Source organism: Anoplophora glabripennis, unplaced genomic scaffold (genome assembly GCF_000390285.2).
Source record: "Anoplophora glabripennis isolate ALB-LARVAE unplaced genomic scaffold, Agla_2.0 scaffold274, whole genome shotgun sequence".
Lineage (NCBI taxonomy): Eukaryota > Metazoa > Arthropoda > Insecta > Coleoptera > Cerambycidae > Anoplophora > Anoplophora glabripennis.
The window spans coordinates 462,559-479,338 of record NW_019416630.1 but is presented as its reverse complement, the minus strand read 5'-3'; the positions used below and the strand labels follow the sequence as shown (position 1 = coordinate 479,338).

The following is a 16,780-nucleotide window of genomic DNA, read 5'->3' as shown; positions in this document are numbered from 1 at the left end:
ATAACTGTTATTGCAGTTTATCTGCAACTCCTTTGTTATTAGGTTTTTAACCTAGAGTACAGGTAATTTTACCATAGATACACATTTTCCCATTTAATTATATATTAAAACTGTTTTTGACAGGAACAATGAAGTAATGGAAAAAGTCAGATTCGCCATATAACCGTAACATACGAAACTAGGGCAAAGTAATTTCCGTTTAAAATTTAATTAAAAATGCCATTGGTTTTAATATTATACAGGGTGGTGCAACTTTTTTTTATAAATGGATGGTAGTAAGTGCCCATACTTCTGCCACTGGTTGTTGTTAGTGTAATTAATAATTATAAGTACTGTATACCAAATAAACCCCGAAATTATAAAAAATTAGATATACAGGCTGTTACAAATTCGCTTCTCGAAAACGGTAAGAGATACAAACTAGCTTAAATAGGGGCAAAGTTGCATAATCAGGGGACCAACATTATGTCTCTAAAAAATCTAGGCTAACATGATTAGTTTTCGAAATATTTGAAAAAAACCGAAATTTTGGAAATCCGTTTTTGTTTCATTTCAGCCTCTTACATTCTTAAGAAAATCAATGTTGATATGTTTATAAACACTTAGGTTTAGAAATAACAAATTTTCCGTTTTACTTTTATTATTTATTTTATTCATTAAACCATCGTCTTACACGGATAAAAAGAATTCTCGGCATTAAGAAATCGGATTATTTGAAGATATGTATTCAATTTAAACAAATATTGTTTGTTTTAACATTTAAAACTAAATTATCCTGAATAACACGTAGCGTTCTCCAGTTAAAATATAAAGTCTATTTTTCTTTATTTATTTCGATATTTTGCGACAAAAAAAATTATAAATGAAATAAATTCTTGAGCCAAAAGGCTTATTTTTTATGAGAATAGGTTTGTTTAACTAAAATTCACCTTTATACATTGGGAAAACGGTCATATAATAAACATTATTTGATGTCTGTCTGATGTGGAAACAAGCAGAAAAAAACAAATTTAAACTGTCAAAACTAATTTAAAACGAAGTGTTATTCCATGTTCTGATTGATTTTGGAAACGTCAACAACTTAACAAAGTGTGCGATATGTAGGGATGAGTATTTCAGTATTAAATTTATTTTCAGGCATTGTATATCAAAAGTTCTCTTCAAAGAATGCTTAACAGTTAACTTTATTCGATTCGACGAGGTGTGTTTCTTTTAATTCTTAGAAACATCTCACTCGCGGATAAAGACAAAATAAACTACTCTTGTATCAAACTGGAGAAATGTAAACATAATGAGAAATAAGCAGATAGCAGATAGTTAAAATTACCATGTTTTTGACAAACGCTCTCTGTGTCTGAAACGGAAAGAGATAGCACTCCGAGACGTGATTTTTCTTTAAAATTGTCAGAAAGCATACATCATTTTTCGATATAACCTAAAATAACATCGAATTTAGTCAACTCTGTCCAATATGTCCTATTTTATATAAACAGTACGTAACCTTGTGTCATGTCATAATAATTTTATTGCAGTTTCTTTATCTACTTCTTCTAGTTTCCTAGTTATCAATGTTAGATATAAAAAAGCCGATTTTACGAGACGCGTACTTCCCGAAAAATTCAGTGGAGTATATCTTTTATTTCTTCAGATATAGGTTAGTCTTTTTTCATAATGTACATGTATGTGACGACTAGGGTTACCCACCAAATGAAGAGCCAAATGAGACAATTTACACTTCATTTCTTGCCCTAACATCATCAGTCATAAACTAACATCTTATTTGCACTGCGATCACTTAGTACCACACACTCACTAACCTCTATCTCACCAGTTTGTACCTAACAAGTGTGTATTGATGTTGTTGGTTTTCTTTCCTTGCAGCTGAGAAAGAGGAAGAGAAGCCCGAAATCACTGAAATTACCGAATAACCTTGCCAACTCCCACATTACATTCTTTACCCCAATTATCTACACGCAAAAATTTATTTTGAGACTTATTATGTGCACATATTGTATTTTTTGATATATTTTACGTTCTGGAAAGCTATATTATATATACCATGTTGTTATTTTATTTTTGTTTAATTAATATAATATATCCTTACACAGTAATCAAGTTTTGTCAAAATACTTAACGAAAATCTAAAAAAAAAATGTGCATAATCCTGAGAAAATTGTAAAATTTTATTGTGTACCTTGTGTTTACGACACCCTGTAATGCATGGTATTGCATATAGCACTGTGTTCAATAAAATTTTATTTTGTTAGAGCATTGTTTTATTTTTTGTATATTGTATGAGCGTAGGTATTCACAAATTCACATGGGCGGCAAATATTACAAAAACAATAATTAATGTTTTTGCTATTACTTAAAATGTTTAAAAAGCGTAAAATAATTTAAAAAGGATATTACAGTTTATAAGGCTATGTACATATATTTGTACCTGCAAAAAACAGTAGCCTACTATATGTATGTATATATCTACTTTGATTTATAAATATTAACTTAAAATTACATTTGTTTAGTACTTTTTAAATAGAAATGAATAAAAGGATAATAAAGTATTAATATACCCAATATGAATATAATAAAACTGTTTTAAAATAAAAGTGACAAAATGTTATAATAATTTTATTAAAATTTCTAATTTAATTATCTTTTTTTAATTACAATACTTTTTTAATCAGAAGGATGCCCTTAAGGGAAAATCAATCACCTAATCAATGTTACATACTTCAAGGGTATAACCTAGAACCTAAATGGGGTCGATTTAACAAAATTTGCTTAAATGAAACAAAAAAAAGTTATAGTGTGTTAAAATTTCTTTTTTATTTCTTGTTTTCTCCTTAACTCAGAACCCAGCTAACCGATTTGAGTTAAATTTGATGTTGCTTAATATCTTTTCATAGTTAAATCATACAGGGCGTTCATTTTAGTACAAACTTTTGTGAATATTCTTCTGTAACTTTTTTGTACCTTTAAATTTTTACACGAAACTATCAGAAATATATAGGTAGAGAATTTTACTCTACACAAAAAATGTATACCTATCAAAAATAGAAATTATGCTCGGTTGTAAAGATATTACAGAAAATATTTATTAACACATACCTCATACTTTTTGGAAATAAGTACGTATCCCTAACAGCATGCCAATTTCGATAAGTCACTGTCAAGTTTGTATTTTGCAAAAGTTTGTTTCTGAAAATATCTCGTCACAATGCATTTACGAATAATGAAATGAGAGACGTGATAGTGATATATTATACAAGTACATTTTAGTGACGTACTGCTAAGAGGACATATGAAGAATTTTATCCGAATCGCAGACAGCCTTCTCATGCATTGTTTGGTTCTTAATTCACCAAATGAGGAAAAACTGGAAACTTTCGGTCTAATTCACGAAATAGAAGGTAAGTTCAAAGAAGGGTACAAGGCGAAGAACAAATTCCAGAAAGAGTAGAAGAAAATCCCGTAATTAGTATTCATCGTTTGTCAGCAGTCGCAGGAGTTTGCCGCAAAAATATTATTTTGGGGGCTGAAGCTTTAACTTGCAAAGTTGAATAGTCAAAATTATTTGGAATTTCTTCGGCAAGAACTTCTTGGGGCTCTGGAAGAAGATCCCATTAATACTAGACGACAAATGTGGTTCATGCACAATGGTACCCCTGCTCATTACAGCCATTTGGTGAGAGATCATTTAAATCAACCATTTCCAAACCGTTGAATTGGTCGAGGTAGTGACTTTCCTTGGTCTTCTCGCTGTCCGAATTTTAATCCGCTAACTTTTACTTTTGGAGTCATTTGAAAGGAATTGTATTAGGTGTTACAGAGAAGAAGTTTGGGATAGAATAAAAGACGCCGTACGACAAGTTAGACAAACGTATAATTCGTTTCCTAGTCTCAATAGCTTCATAAAACGTTTAAAATGTTATTTATTACGTTTATTATGGATATGTAGTTATTTCCAAAAAAATATGAGGTATGTGTTAATAAATATTTTCTGTAATATCTTCATAACCGAGCATAATTTCGATTTTTGATAGGTATACATTTTTTGTGTAGAACAAAATTCTCTATTTATTTCTGATAGTTGCGTGAAAAAATTTAAACCTACAAAAAAGTTACAGAAGAATATTCACAAAGAGTTATAGTAAAATGAACGCCCTGTAGGATTTAACCTAATAGGAACATAAGCACTGCATATTTCATGAAGGGAAACTAAGCAATAGCTTTGCTCAAATCGGTTAACTGGGTTCTGAGTTAAGGAGAAAACAAGCAATAAAAAAAAAACTTTAACACTGTAACATTTTGCGACATTTTTCGTTGAATTTCGTTTGATTAAAACGTCGCCATTTTGGTTCTAGATTATATCCTTGAAATATGTAACATTCGTTAGGTGTATTATACTCTAAAATGTAGACTTCGAAAATTCCTAATTTAGGGATTTAAGAAACTCGACGAGATGTAGCAGAAATAAAAAAGAAAATTAATATAAAATCAACCTTAAATATACATTCTAAGGAAGTTTCCCACAAATTTTGCTGTTCAGTGATGCGAACAGAATAATACAAAGCGTTAATAGAATTTACATTTTTATTATACATTATGAAACGGATTACAAAGTTATACCTAAAGTTAATTATTTCTACTTTGAAGCATTTTAATTATTGGAACGATTTTCAATACCAAACTTATAATATCAGTAATTGTGATTTGAGCTGATAAAGGTAAGTAATTTAAAACTTTTCATGCTACAATTAATTATGAAAATAATTTCGAAATTAGAAATTTTGTTAAATTTATATTTTCTGCTTTTTAATACCTGCAGTTGTTTAATTACTATAGTCACTATTTCAAGTAAGATAAATAAATAAATTTAATATTTTAATATAATTGCAGAAAATGTATTTATACAAAGAAAAATGTTCACTTAATTATGAAATTTATTGCTATTAAGTTTTCTTTTCAATTCAGTAGAGTTAATTCGAAATAGTCAAAATTAAAAATTGGAGAAAATTGATAAAACTTTCATATCCATCTTAGGATAATCAACAGAGGTTCTACGGGGTGCTAAATTGTTTCGAGGTTTGGTAAAGATTTTACTAAAAACCAAATTCTATGGTAGCGGTACTTGAATGAATGAACATGTAGTACTTTTCAGTTTTCTAGACATACAGGAGTGTCCGGTGCGTATTTGCAATTTTTTCTTTACTTTTACTATTGATGTTTGAGAAAATTATTAATTTTTCTATGCATTGTTCCAGCATTTCAGTTTTTTCCAGTTGACATATTTAATTAAGTCAAAATAAAAAATTTAAAAAACATAGGACTTTCATTTCTATCTTAAGATATCAACAGAGCTTCATCCTGGAGAAATCAAATTTCACAACAGTGGTAATTAAATGTATAATATCCCCTTTTTTAAATTTCGTAAATATAAAGGCGAATAATTTTTTCTTTACTGTCTTCTTGATTAATCCAGAAAGTAAAAATAATGATATGTACATATGTATGAAAAATATGTTTACACACACCTAACCTATAGCCTAACAAAATTATTGGGTGATTATATACATAAAATTTATAAGCATGCTTATTAAAGGTATTTAAGCACTTAGGTCAAAACGTTGCTCTTTTATTATTTGGCCTCCCTTCGTTAATCCATATTTTTGGTTTATTGTCACTATTTAAATATTATATTAGTCCAATAGAAACAACGACACCTTATTTTCTATTCTATTTCACGTATGCATTTACATCACAGACGTCTTGGTATATACATGTCTGACCTTAGGATATCGGTTCCACATCTGCCTCTTCAATTTCTACTTTGTGTCTCGGTAGACAATACAAGATATGTTCAGAAAATAACCTAACTTTATTTTTTTTACTGGATGGTCTTTAAAGTATGTGACGAATTTGCTTTGATGTCATCAGTAGTCTGAAAATGGCGTCCTTTCAGCACTGATTTTAATATCGGAAGTAAGAGAAAATCGTAAGGAACTAGGTCTGGTGAGTAAGAAGGGTAAGGGAGGAAAGTAATCTTATTTTTAGAACAAAATTGACGAATTGACAAAGCTGAGCCTGCGGGCGCATTGTCATCGTGCAAGAACTATGTCACAAGGTGACACAGTTAGTGTGACATTAGGGTTAGGGTGACAGACAACATGTGACAAGTTGTCTTGTCATAACTCTGGTGTCTTTTTGGGGATTTTTTCGCGTTAACCGTTGTAAAACCCCTTGATAGTACACACGGTTCACTGCTTCGGCTTAAGAATTCAAAATCACAATTCTATTAAATTAGAAACAACAGTGAGCATCACTTTGACATTGGATCGAGACTGATCTTGGGTTGCAGAACCTTTGCCAATTCATTGTAATAACTGAACTCAATGTCTTAGCCGCAAATCCAGCTTTCTTTCATCTCCCTTTATGATCTTCTGAAAGAATTTTTCATCGTCACTATATTGTTAAAGGAGTTGCCAACAACCGTCCATAAGATTTTCTTTTTGTTGCCCGGTCATCAAACGAATACAAATTTTGTGACACACAACATAGAAATCGACGTTTACAAAAATATACTACTATTCACTAGAAAATATTTTAGATTATATTAAATTTCAGTTAAAATATTTGAATCATGAAGAGAATTACTTATTTTGTCAGAATATCAACATTCACCCTACTTTCCCCCGCATACAACTCATACAGTTAAATGTTTCAGTGAAGAAATTTATTTTTATTTATTCAAGTTATTGAAAAATCAGTCAAAGATTAATACTACGGTAGACCACCAAAAATTAACTGCGAAGATCTCTCTTGGAAGATAGAGTCCATACCAACCAATTTTTTTCTTTTTGTAGAAATTATTATATAAAAAAAATTCTTTTAGGGTGTAACCTATGTAAATTAACAAAAAACAAATGAAATTTTGAGCCCTGAAGAGAGTGTCAGAAAACGTGGAAACATTGACAGCAAGTTGAAAATTGTGACTTTTTAAATATGATTCTTATACATAGGTATAAAAGATCATTAAAATTCAGAAAAATATACCTCTCTTAATTACATTCTTGAATTTTGAAGTTCCACTATTATTATTATTACTATCCATACGTTTGATAACTTCATTTAAATACATTTTCAAATTCAAATATTAATGAACATTTTTCTCAGTGTAAATTAACTTTCCATCAACTTTTGACTTACAATTCTTGCAAAAAGCGCAAATAAATTTAAACTTATACGTAGTGTATAGTGGAACGTTGAAAACGAAAGCACCATGATGAGACTGAAATATTATTAATAATTTATTTGAAGATCAAGCCTAAGAAGCATTTACATAATAGAAGCGTTGCTGAAAGTTCAAAGAGCTGCAGAAGGGGGAAAAATAAACAACGTTAGCATCGCGTCGGTATACTCGGTATACACAAGAAGGCCATAAACGTAAACTTCAGGGTGAGTATAGTTTTGATTTGTACTGTGATGATTTTATTTTTGTTAGTATATTTTAGGACACCCATGTGTTGTGACAATACATTGTGTATTTGTTAGTTGTATGGCACAGTTGTTTTTTTTTAAGTAAATTTAATGATTTAGTGATAATTAGAAAACAACAAACTACAACATGTACGACAACGCACAACTTTAACAATGAGCTGATTATTAAATGCTCGAATATCTAATTGAAAAGCCCACGTTATGTATTGGCTGGTCCACCAAAGTGTGACTCCTTAGTTTTCCCATTATTCTTCGAGATACCTATGAAGAAATGTTTAAATATAAAAGCTTTTGGTACATTTTTTATATCATCGTTGTATATTTTAATATAACGTTTTCTTATGATTACAGAGTTATAAAGTTTGATAGACTGATCTTTAACAGCAAGAAAAAAATGGTTGCCAAGTAACTACATTGGCACATTATTTTGGCGCACCTGCCTTACTATTAGTAATTAGATTATCAGTATAATGATGATTGATGAGGTCCAAATGTACAAAAATACAGGGTGATTCACAACTTATCCAAAAAAATAGATGCGGTGTGAGAAATGGAGTCGATATTGTAAAAGAAATTTTTGTAAAATCCTTATAGTTTCCGAGAAAAAAATAATTGAATTTGTAGTACATTCAACCATTACATAGCTGGACAACTATAGTCCCTAGCGTCATTCGCAATACGCGTGAATAGCCACGTGGCTTAGCAACTCCGAATACTGATATTCCATTTTACAATCGTCGTCGTTGCGATAGTGTTTACTGTGGTGGTGTTTACAATAGTTTTTTAGTAGTTAGTGTCAAAAATGTCAAAACTCGGAATTTATGGATATCGTTTTAATTTATGGTGAAGCAAGACAACATATGTATTATGGTGAAGCATTTGTGTTATGGTGAAGCAAGACAACATTTGTGTTTACACGTCGGTGCATAAAATTTTGAACTGTTGTTCAGGTATGTCAAATTATTTTATTATTTAAAACCAAAAAATAATTTTATTAATTAAAAATAACAATAACGGCTAAAGCAGTTGAATTTGCTGATATAAAATAGGTACCTACTATAAAATTCTATGTAAGTACATTCTTTCCTTGGGAAAGTTTTTGTCCGTTTTTATCACACTTTGCCGCAATGCCGGTCACATTGTGAGAGGTCAGGTTTTACAGTGGATCAGTTTCCAGTGCCGTGCAAAGGTGTATTTTTAAATCATTTTCGAACTGCCCTTATTGATTTTTTCTTTACAAAATAGTATTTGTAAGAGTCCCCTGTACATCCAAAAAATTTTTTTTTGGATAAGTTCTGAATCACTCTGTATATGTGTGTTTTTTAAGATATCGTGTTTCCGATATATTTCTATATATCCGGCTAATCAGTAATTGTTTTCGTCAACAACGAGGAGGTCACGCTGGAAGATCTCCTCCACGCGAAATGATGGAGATCGAGGAAGAAATTTTAGAAACTGTCGAAAACGATCCAACAACGAGCACTAGGTCCATGTTAGTAAATAAACAATTTATCTTCCATCGTAACCTCCTCGTTGCTCCTTTAAATACCCTGTGTCGCGGAGTCTTATAACTAGATTTACAAACATCCACGGAGCCGGATGATTTCGTAAAGAAAACCTTTCCGCGTACAAGCGACATGCTGAGGCTGCATTTTGTTGACACACCCTGTAAGTTAATATTATGTCCACTAGTTCATTGTCTTCATAAACATGTGCCATTTTTATTGCACAAAACACCCACAAATCAAAAATAATATCACGCACTACTGTATGAATTATTTAGCACTGTAAAATCGAAAAGCGTACTTAAAACCGTGCAACTACAAAAAAAAGATATACCCAGTATTAGTAGTAAACAAACAATTTATGTTTTTACAACGGAATGATCGAAAATGACAATAAATCAGGTTTGTATTAGAAAGTTTTTAAATTTCAATTTTTATAAATAATTGTTAATAATTGCTTTATTTGACCACTTTTATATAAACGATTTTTGGTAAATCGACTTTTTTATGAGTTCTACCAGCCGTTAAAATAAATCACTCAACTTTGAGAACACCCGGTATTATATCAACTGCCGATATAATTCGCGACTCCAGAGAAAGTTATTTTTCAAAATTACAAATTGCGGAGATATTAAATTTAATATTTTTTAAATTTGTCCCTTTACATGCACATGTTGAGAACCGCTGTCTGCGTTAAAGGTAATCATCATAATTAGGATTAAATTATGCAGTAATCATAACCTTCATTTTAACATCATAATAAGAAAAAATACTATATGATATGAATTAAATAGTATTATATAATTTAAAACTGAAATATTTAAAAAGCAAATCGTACAAAACAAAATTAAATCGCTCAATAAGCAAATGTAACAAATAAAGGTTTACTACAACGTCAACCAACCTGTCGAGCTAAAGTAGTCATAATCTACGAATACTGACAGTAAACAACAAAAACACAGCCACACACAAAAAAGTTCTGTACCAGAGACATGAGTATATAGATTTTGTGTATTTTTTGGTGTTGAATCCGAATCCGCAGCCCAAAAACAGATTTACCAGGTCAATTTTTAGTAAAACGCAAAAATAGGGTGAAATAGTTAGGATAAGCTAAATCTTTATATTGAAAAGCATCAATTTGTAATTACTTTACATTTACAAACATTTTAAAATAATATTTTGAGCACTGGAAAGAAATATAGACAAATTAAATTCACAGCCACACCTACGAGGGGGTTAATTCCACTCCTAAGATCAATTAACAAAACGATAAACTGTAGCCCCGTAATTTACACTATCAAATATACAGGCTGTCCCCTAAAAAACGCCGCAAGCCATAACTCCGTTATTTATTTTTAAAAAACAAAAAATTAAATGAAATGGCTCTAAATACACTATAAAGCGAGCCTATTAGAGCTCATTTACTATTTTTTTTTTGAAAAGCGATAGTTAACTTTTTTTTCAAAAGGCAATATAATTTTTTTGTTATTTATTATTGTGCAGACGACAAAATATTAGTCGATACCGCTTTCAGCGCCCGGCCACTAATTAATGACAAATATATTTTAACTATTCACCTGTGCCATGGAAAACAAAAAATAATACAGCAAAGCACATTAAACTCAAAATAGAATTTTGTACTTAACAGAAAAGAAACAATACAATGAATATCAATTAAAAGAAAAATAATTTAATTAAATACATTAACCATTATACAAAGTTCAACATGAAATAACATTAATTAAACACAAAACACATTAAACGAAGAACAACAAACACAAAACAACTAAAGAAACAAATTGTAGCCGTCCTCTATTGCCTGTACCTTTTGAGGAATGTATGGCTTGAATTTGTGCTTTTTCAATACTGCATGTACAGTTCTCTTTGATGCTCTATTATTATTAGCAATTTCCCGAATGAAAGTTCTTGGGTTTTCTTCGACGTTAAGAAGAACATTGAACTCGATGTTTTCATTAAATTGGCGTTCTTCTCGTTTTGGTTTCTGAAAAGCACCATAGTTTCTCAAATTTTCTTCAAGTCTTACAAATCTACGTGGTTCTGGAACTTCTCTATGAGGAAATAGTTCTCCATAAAGGCGGACTCCTGCACCATGATTTTTGTTACACCGAAAGTATACCTGAATCGTTCGTCAATTGATTATTACTCATATTTTGCACTGTTGAGCTTATTTCAATAAATAACCTACTGTAAATGACACCGAAAGAGAATAATGCGTAAAAAACTGGGACACGAACGCTAAAATTACATTTACTTGCTTTGTTGTATTATTTTTTGTTTTCCAGGCATACATGATTAATCAAAATATGTTTGTTGTCAATTAAGCGACCGGGCGCTAATAATGCGGTATTTACTAATATTTTCATGCGTTTTCTGTAATCCATGTTTCACAAAAGTAGACTTTATATACATCGTTGAATTCAGAATAGAATTCTGCACAATAATAATAATATAAAAAAAACATATTTTGCAATTTGAAAAAAAAAGTTGACTCGCATTTCAAAAAAAAAATTAATAAATACGCCCCAATAGGCTCACTCTATAGTGTCTTTCTTATAATTTTTTGTTTTTTAAAATCAGACTATAAATGACGGAGTTATGGCTTGCGGCGTTTTTTAGGAGATGGTCTGAATAAATATAGGTTGATAGACAACATACCGAAGAAATATGGTACCTAATACAAGTTATCCCTCAAATTGTTGGAAAACACTTACAGACCAGGGTTCCACTTACCCCTTTAAACCACACATTTTTCTGTTCACTATTTTTTCCTCAATTTTGTTGCCGCGGGTTTTTGGAGTCGTTGATTACAAATTTGAAATCCAAATTCGAAAATTTCTGAATTAAAAGATGGCGGATCCAATATGGCAGATGAAAAAATTGGAAAAGTATTCAAAATTTGGGGATTATGGCTGAAACTTGTTACTCGGTGGTTGTCAAAGTCACTAATCACGAATATAAGGTTTTAAATGGGAAATTCTTAAATCCAAAATGTCCGACCCGTTGTGGCGGATTAAAAAACATATAGAAACCATAGAAACTGTTATTTACCATCCAAGGAAAGAAATGTTTAAAAATAGGAAATAGATAATATAAATTCGCTTTGCAGTGTGCTGCCTCTTTCAAATCCCGGCAGGGAAATATAAGAGACGCACAAAATGAATAAGATTCTAGAGATAAAAAAATAAATTTGATCATTCAGCTACCAAGTGCCAGCTAGAATTTAGTCGAGACAGTATTTGGGCTGTAGATTTGGATTTAATATCAAAAAATAGACAAAGAAATACCAATTTTGGGCCCATCTTAGAAAAGTGCACTGTCCAACGATTTTGGTATGCTGATTACAAATATATGACCTCCGTTTTGCTGTAAATTGATCCGTTTCAGAAATAGAGAGGACGTACTCACTATAAGGAAAGAGAGATTCTCGCAGGAAGAAAGATATAGATTTAGACAAGGCAGGTCCAGAAGTCATTTGTGACTACTGTTGACAGTTTAAGAACGGACTTAGAATTGTTGGATGCTGCGCACGTCATGACATTTATTTGGTATTTAGGATATTAGCAATACCAAAAAAACAATAAGACTACCCGCCGAAGATGTATCGCTAATACCAGTTTTGCAAGAGTATTCTGATGAAGATAACTGATACCATTAGAGCGCTATTAAATAATATTAAATGTCTTAAACTTTAGAGTACTTTACATTTATGACAAAAATATATTTTTTTAAATATTTGAAAAATTCATGATGAGTAGAGCCAAACTGAGGTTAGATTCGGTTTTGCGGACCAAAATACATTGAAATAGTCCAAATAGTCCAAATAGTCCAAATAGATTTAGTCCATTGCGCATGACTTCTTTTATTTGTGGGCCAGTGTAGTTTTTGAACTTCAGCAGCTTTGAAAACCAAGATCCTTGAAACCGTCCAATTTGGGGGGTTATGGGTATTGACTTTTTTCTTTGCTCGACCAAGTACTACAACTTGGTGCCTTTAGAAACTTGGACGTTGTGGGCCCAAAGTCTACTCTACTATTAAGATCTCCTATCTTTGTCGCTCTTACTGGGGGCTCTCTTCTTGATCTGCACATCTCGCGGACAAGATGAGTTTAGTGAAGCTGTAAACGAATATATTGCAATATACAATTAACGAATATTAAGATAAATAAATTTGAAATAAAATAACATTTCAATCTAGTGCAGAATTGTCAAAACAGTGACTACAACCATGATTTTCTTGTTTGCCTTAAATTGTCGAAACTAACCAATACTCCATAGATATTTATAACAGAAAATAAATAGTATTGCTGAATAATAATAAAAGGCGCACAAAGGACCCCGCACAAATCTTATGGAAATTGGGTCTCGGTCAAATTCGCTGAATTTTTGATATGCGATAGAGTTCATCATACTGGTCAATTGTCTCAATGGCCACAAAGCTCAAAAATGGATAGTTTGGCCGGTACAGAGCTTTAAAGCTCCGAATATCCTCCACGGATTTATGTATATGCGCAGTGTGTATAGACTTTTGAAATAGCCTATTTCATTTTTTTTATTATCTAGGTTTATATTTTTGAGGTTGCTGAATTCAGATCTGTTGTTAGATTTTCAAAATTGACAGTTGGCAGCTGTCAACTAGCTGTCAATTTGCTATAATAAAGCCAGAAACTTGTTTTTTTATGATTTATTTTTTTTTTTTTTTAGTTCGATAAGTTCAAAGACGATATCAAATCAATAACAATGACTATCGGCAGCTGTCATTTAGCTGTCAACAATTCTTCAAAGTCCGGTAATAAAGTCAAAAAATTATTTTTTGTTTATAACTTCAAGTTTTTTAGATAAGTGAATATAAATATGATATAAAATTATGTAGTCATCAGCTTACAGCTGTCAACAAGCTGTCAACTAACTGTCAAAATGCAATAATAGAGCAAGTAACTTATTTTTTGTGCTTAACTTTGTGGATAAGAAATCAAACATGATATAAGTTTATGACATCACTTTTGAACTCAGTGATCTAAGCAACTTAAAGCTTTTTAAAAAAAGTAACTTTTTGACTTTATTATTGCATTTTGACAGTTAGTTGACAGCTTGTTGACAGCTGTAAGCTGATGACTACATAATTTTATATCATATTTATATTCACTTATCTAAAAAACTTGAAGTTATAAACAAAAAATAATTTTTTGACTTTATTACCGGACTTTGAAGAATTGTTGACAGCTAAATGACAGCTGCCGATAGTCATTGTTATTGATTTGATATCGTCTTTGAACTTATCGAACTAAAAAAAAAGAAAGATAAAACATAAAAAAACAAGTTTTTGGCTTTATTATAGCACATTGACAGCTATTTGACAGCTGCCAACTGTCAATTTTGAAAATCTAACAACAGATCTGAATTCAGCAACCTCAAAAATATAAACCTAGATAATAAAAAAAATGAAATAGGCTATTTCAAAAGTCTATACACACTGCGCATATACATAAATCCGTGGAGGATATTCGGAGCTTTAAAGCTCTGTACCGGCCAAACTATCCATTTTTGAGCTTTGTGGCCATTGAGACAATTGACCAGTATGATGAACTCTATCACATATCAAAAATTCAGCGAATTTGACCGGGACCCAATTTCCATAAGATTTGTGCGGGATCCTTTGGTTTTGGTGTAGACATTTTGTAACGTGTCCACCGCTGAATATAAGAATAAGGGCAGGAGGCCCTAGACATTTGAAGATATATTAAAGTTTCTGTCGGAAGTATCATATAAAACTATTTTCTACAAAATTATTTAACTCTTTTCTCCCAATTTCATATAAAAAAATTAAAGAATTCCATGTAACACTGGCAACACTGAATAGTTTATTCGCATGTACCAGCACGGTAGGGGGCGTAAATGCCAGTGTAAAGACAGAGGTTCTCAACAAGTTTTCTGTAAAAATGTCACGCATATTTATATTAAATTTTAATGTTTTAATTCCTATTTAAAAAAAATATTAGTCGTATGTTCTACAAAGTAAACTATACCGCTGTTTAATATATATATGTGCAACCAAGGTTCACCCTGTATAAACGATTTGCTTCCGTTTGCAACATCTAAAAGCACAGATTAGGCTACAGTATGATTATTGTTTGGATTGCTGATGATGTTGATGTACTTTACAAGGTGTTATAAAATCCAGTAAAAATTCGTTTTCAAAGTAACCCTCCACTATTTAATCAAAATTGAATCGTGAATGAAAATTAGTATATCGGTATTCGACGTGAAATACTCGATAATATAAAAAAAACTTCTTAATAAGATATGTATTGGTTAGAAAATATTGAAAATCAAATGTTTCAGAAATTTTAAATGATACGTTTAGTTCTCTTTCCAGTGTATTTAAGGTAATATACAGGAGGTAACTTTTGAGTGGGGGGCCATGTTTATAGGGAGACTGCCTTTGACCTCTAGAAACATATATCAATAGTTTATTTTTCAAATTCCGTCTTGACAACTAAATTTTTTTTTAACCTTTTAATAAATTTCATACCCCGCCTTTGGACAAGCTAATGTGACCACAAACAACGGCACGCGTTAGCCTTAGCGCATGAACAATTGGAAACTGGGCTCTGTATTGTTGTCAAATCTCATAACCACCACCCGCAGTGAGATACTTCTCCTTGGCACGTTACTTTTGTTGAGTGGGTATTCAACAGCAGTCCTATCATCTTACATAAGCGAAAATTTAGTGCTTTTAAACGAAATAAGTTATGAAACAGTACCTAACAAATAATCTAACAGAAAACTACCGGTGTGAAAACAGCAGCCAAAGATAGCAGCTAAATCGCCCGACCATGCCCGAACGCAACCATGGATATTCAAAATTAACTGGAGCATTACAGACCATAATGATTTGAAATATTAAATAAAAGAATTTGTCTGAATGCAAAAATAATTACTTGCGAAAAGCAAATAGGGGCGCAATCCACCCTTATCTGGAGACATGAAAAATATATAATTAAAAAATAATACCCATATACTCCAAAACGGCATTAGATTGGAAGAAACTAGTTACCTGAGGACATGAAGTACCCCTTCTAGAATGTCTGGACGCAAAAATAATTACTTGCGAAAAGCAAATAAGGGAGCAATATACCCTTTTCTGGAAACATGAAAAATAAGTATTTGAAAAATACTATAATCTTATATTTTTCATGCTATCAGATAAGGGTATATTGCTCCCTTATTTGCTTTTCGCAAGTAATTATTTTTGCATCCAGACATTGTAGAAGGGGTACTTCATGTCCCCAGGGAACTAGTTTTTTTCCGATCTAATGCCGTTTTGGAGTATATGGGTATTATTTTTTAATTAGACATTTTTCATGTTTCCAGATAAGGGTATATTGCTCCCTTATTTGCTTTTTGCAAGTAATTATTTTTGCATCAATACATTCTAGAGGGAGTACTCCATGTCTCCAGGCAATTAGTTTTTTCCAATCGAATGCCGTTTTGGAGTAGATAGGTATTATTTTTCAATTATATATTTTTCATGTTTCCAAAAAAGGGTAGATTGCTCCCTTATTTGCTCTTCGCAAGTAATTATTTTTGCGTTCAGACATTCTAGATGGGGTACTTCATGTCTACAGAGAACTAGTTTTTTCCGATGTTATGCCGTTTTGGAGTATATGGGTATTATTTTTTAATTAGACATTTTTCATGTTTACAGATAAAGATGTATTGCTCCCTTATTTGCTTTTCGCAAGTAATTATTTTTGC

General features: G+C 31.3%; 1 protein-coding gene across 3 annotated transcripts in view; it reads left to right on the top strand.

Moving 5' to 3' along the window:
* LOC108908810 overlaps window positions 1-2,268 on the top strand; it is a 158,934-nt gene extending 156,666 nt beyond the window's left edge. For all 3 annotated transcript variants that reach the window (XM_018712953.1, XM_018712952.1, XM_018712951.1), the window contains one exon: window positions 1,882-2,268. In XM_018712953.1, coding sequence (XP_018568469.1) covers window positions 1,882-1,928 — 47 coding nt within the window. In that variant the 3' untranslated portion in view covers window positions 1,929-2,268. The remainder of the gene's footprint in view (window positions 1-1,881) is intronic.
* Window positions 2,269-16,780: the final 14,512 nt, after the last annotated feature.